This window comes from Miscanthus floridulus, chromosome 16, assembly GCF_019320115.1.
Source record: "Miscanthus floridulus cultivar M001 chromosome 16, ASM1932011v1, whole genome shotgun sequence".
NCBI lineage: Eukaryota > Viridiplantae > Streptophyta > Magnoliopsida > Poales > Poaceae > Miscanthus > Miscanthus floridulus.
Window position 1 is genome coordinate 17,169,017 of NC_089595.1, and position 2,997 is coordinate 17,172,013.

At 43.9% G+C, this 2,997-nt stretch overlaps 1 protein-coding gene across 1 annotated transcript; it reads left to right on the forward strand.

The window, feature by feature from the left end:
- Nucleotides 1–406: 406 nt before the first annotated feature.
- LOC136510340 (LOB domain-containing protein 22-like) lies at nucleotides 407–769 on the forward strand. Its single transcript, XM_066504827.1, has one exon. It carries the CDS (start codon nucleotides 407–409, stop codon nucleotides 767–769), a length of 363 nt encoding a protein of 120 aa, XP_066360924.1.
- Nucleotides 770–2,997: the final 2,228 nt, after the last annotated feature.

Consider the following 2,997-nt stretch of genomic DNA (forward strand, 5'->3'; position numbering starts at 1 on the left):
GGAGGTTGTTCGTTCGGCGTCGGCGACGGCGAGCTAATTTCTTTTAATCGCCAGCCGCCCACTATATTCTTGCGGTGAAGAGGAGAGGCGCAGGAAAGAGCGATCCGCTCCGCTCCGCTCCGCTCCGCTGCCCTCTAGATCTTCTCCTCTCCTATCCCTACGCCGACGCCGACGCCACCCCGACGGCCGCTCGAGCGCGTGTACCATGTCCACCTCCTCGTCAAAGCCACAGACACAGCTGCCAATCACCGCATCACCTCCACCTCCACGTCGACACTAGTGCCACCGCCGCCACCAACACCAACGACTCGGCCGCCTCTCCAGGCTCCGCGTGCTCCTCCCGCGCCCCGTGGCCCACCCCCACTGGCCACGGGGGCGGGAGCAGGAGCACGGTGCACAACCACGCATGCGCGGTGTGCATGATCTGGCGGCGCGGCGCAAGTGCGACCTGGACTGCCCGCTCGCCCCCTACTTACCCGCCGACCAGCAGAGCCGCTTCACCAAAGCCCAGCGCCTCTTCGGCACCAGCAACATCCAGAAGACGCTGACCAAGTACGGCCCCGCGGCCATGCGCTCGCTCATGTACCAGTCGGAGGCTCGCGCGGCCGACCCATCGGCGGCTGCGTCGGCATCATACAAGAACTGCGGCGACAGGTCCGCGACTCTGAGATGGAGCTCCAGTTTGTTAGACAGCAGATCGCCATCTGTCGACAGCACGCGTCCGCCACGGACGGTGGCGGACTCTCCGACCCGGCGCCGGCGGCGATGATCGCTTCTTCCCCTGTGGTGGCTGCTGGCCAGCAGGACAACATGGTAGCTGCTGTGGACGCCATCTGCGCCAGAACAGAAGAAGCTGGCCGCGCCGGTTCTGGTGAACCACGACGACGTAGATAATGAGCATATGGAGGGGCTGCTGGCGACGGCCGGCAGGGGCGCCATGCCATCTGGAGTTAGGCTTCTCCTCTTTCTAATGCATGAGAGATACATTCATCCATGACCGTGCATACACAAGAATTAGTTTAAATTTCTTAGTTTGTATTCAATAAGTAGTTTAAGCAATGCAACGTCGATTGGATATCTCAATTTTCTTTAGAGAGTATGTTAATTATTTTTGCGGTTCAGTACCCAGTAGTTTAGTTAGGTTTTATCATTGATTTTCGTCGCTCTACGTGGATCAATCTTTGATGAAAGCTAGGTTCATGAACTATGTTTGAGGAAACAAGTATTATGCATGACTTCATTCAATAAAATAGAGTACCGGCCTAAACAATTCGAGACCAGACGACATCATCATGTTTGACACCGTGGGGTCTCTTTAACCAAATTGACTACCAGAACAGTATGCTTAAGTTACTCCAATAACTAGCAAGTTTGCCCACACAAATAAAACAGGTAGCTAGTTTGCTTGTTGCAGTATTTAGATTTTTTATTCGACTATTATTTTTACTAATAGTTTTGTTTATTTATTTGATTATAATTGTCTTCTCTTTATGCGCATTTATTCTATCTACTATTGCATGATCTCTAAGCCAGATTTAGAGCTACCGTCATCATTCTTGTCTCTTCATTTTTTTTGTTTATTACTATCTAAAGACTGTGCAATTTCAGCAAGGGCCACCAAATCAAATAGCCTTCAATCTTATCTTGGTGAGCTCTATTGGTGATAAAATCTCTCTTTAGATTTAAATTCGAGATGATCTTGTCGCTTCTATTATGGATCTTTAGCTTCAATCATCCACACCAACTATACTACTCAAAACATTATTCTTCTATTATAGATTTACCATTTTACCCTTGATTACATAAAAACATTTTGAAAATGAAATTATCACACCTTTTTTTGTGCTAATCCAACCAATTTAGTAGGCATATGGTGCCTATGACCCCACCATTTAGTAGGCATCCGGTGCCTCTTGGTGCCATTTAGTAGGCATACGGTGACTCTTGGTGTCTCTGCCTTTCTAGCTGTGAGATCGGTCCTCGTGAGTCATCCAATTTTCCCTAAACCATTGTAAATAATTTCATTTGGTTTTGTCATACGGTTCTTGTTGTCCTAACACTATTTATCTCCAAACAATATTGGATAGAGAAGATTCACCTTATCACGATCCTGACTATGGCTTTGCTGAATTTGGTAGCCCCCAATGTCTCAAGATAATAATTAAAAAACACTAAGCTTGGATACAATAGGTGCTTCCGGAATGCCATGGATATGGATGCATATGGCAACCTAACTATCAGTTAACTTACTACTGCTAATTCCCCATCGTCCCCCAATGTACATTTATATATTATGGCTTCCATACATTTTCAATCCAACATGCGGTAGCTATGAATTATATCATGCCACCGGAATGCTAGTTAGCACCGGATGCATTTTATACTGGTTTCTCTCCTGCCTACACTCTACATTATCTCCACTCATAATCAGCTTGTTCGCTTGTTCGTAAATGATCGTAAATTTCCAGTCAGAACAGTATTTTTCTCTCACACCAAACCAGCCAGCAGTAATAATCCACGATCGTTTCAGCCCCAGCCGAACAGGCCGAATATTTTTTTGCCAAAAGAGGGAGATAGAGAGAAACACAAAGATACAAGTGTGTACGTGATTCAAAAAATATATAATACTTTATAGTTATTGAATATTTTTTTATAAATACCTTATATTTGTATTTAGAAATAGATTTGAGGGATATTTAAATTTATTTCTTATATATCTATAGATATGGGTAGTTTAGAATTAAATTAAAGAGATTATTTTATAATATCTTTCATAATGACATATATATATGTTGCTAAATTGAGAACCAAATTTAGGAGTTACTTTGTTTTATTTTTTATAATGACAAATGTGGGTAATTTAGGTGCAAAATTAGGGTGCTGTTTTAATCATGTCCCATATAGTTATATGAAGTTGCGTAATTTTGAAGCAAATTTAGTTTTTTTTTAAAAAAGTATGTTTCATAATGGTAGGTGAGTAATTCAGATGTAAATAGG

Coding starts and splice junctions, on each gene's coding strand:
- LOC136510340 (XM_066504827.1), top strand. CDS start 407: ATGCGCGGTGTGCATGATCTGGCGGCGCGGCGCAAGTGCGACCTGGAC.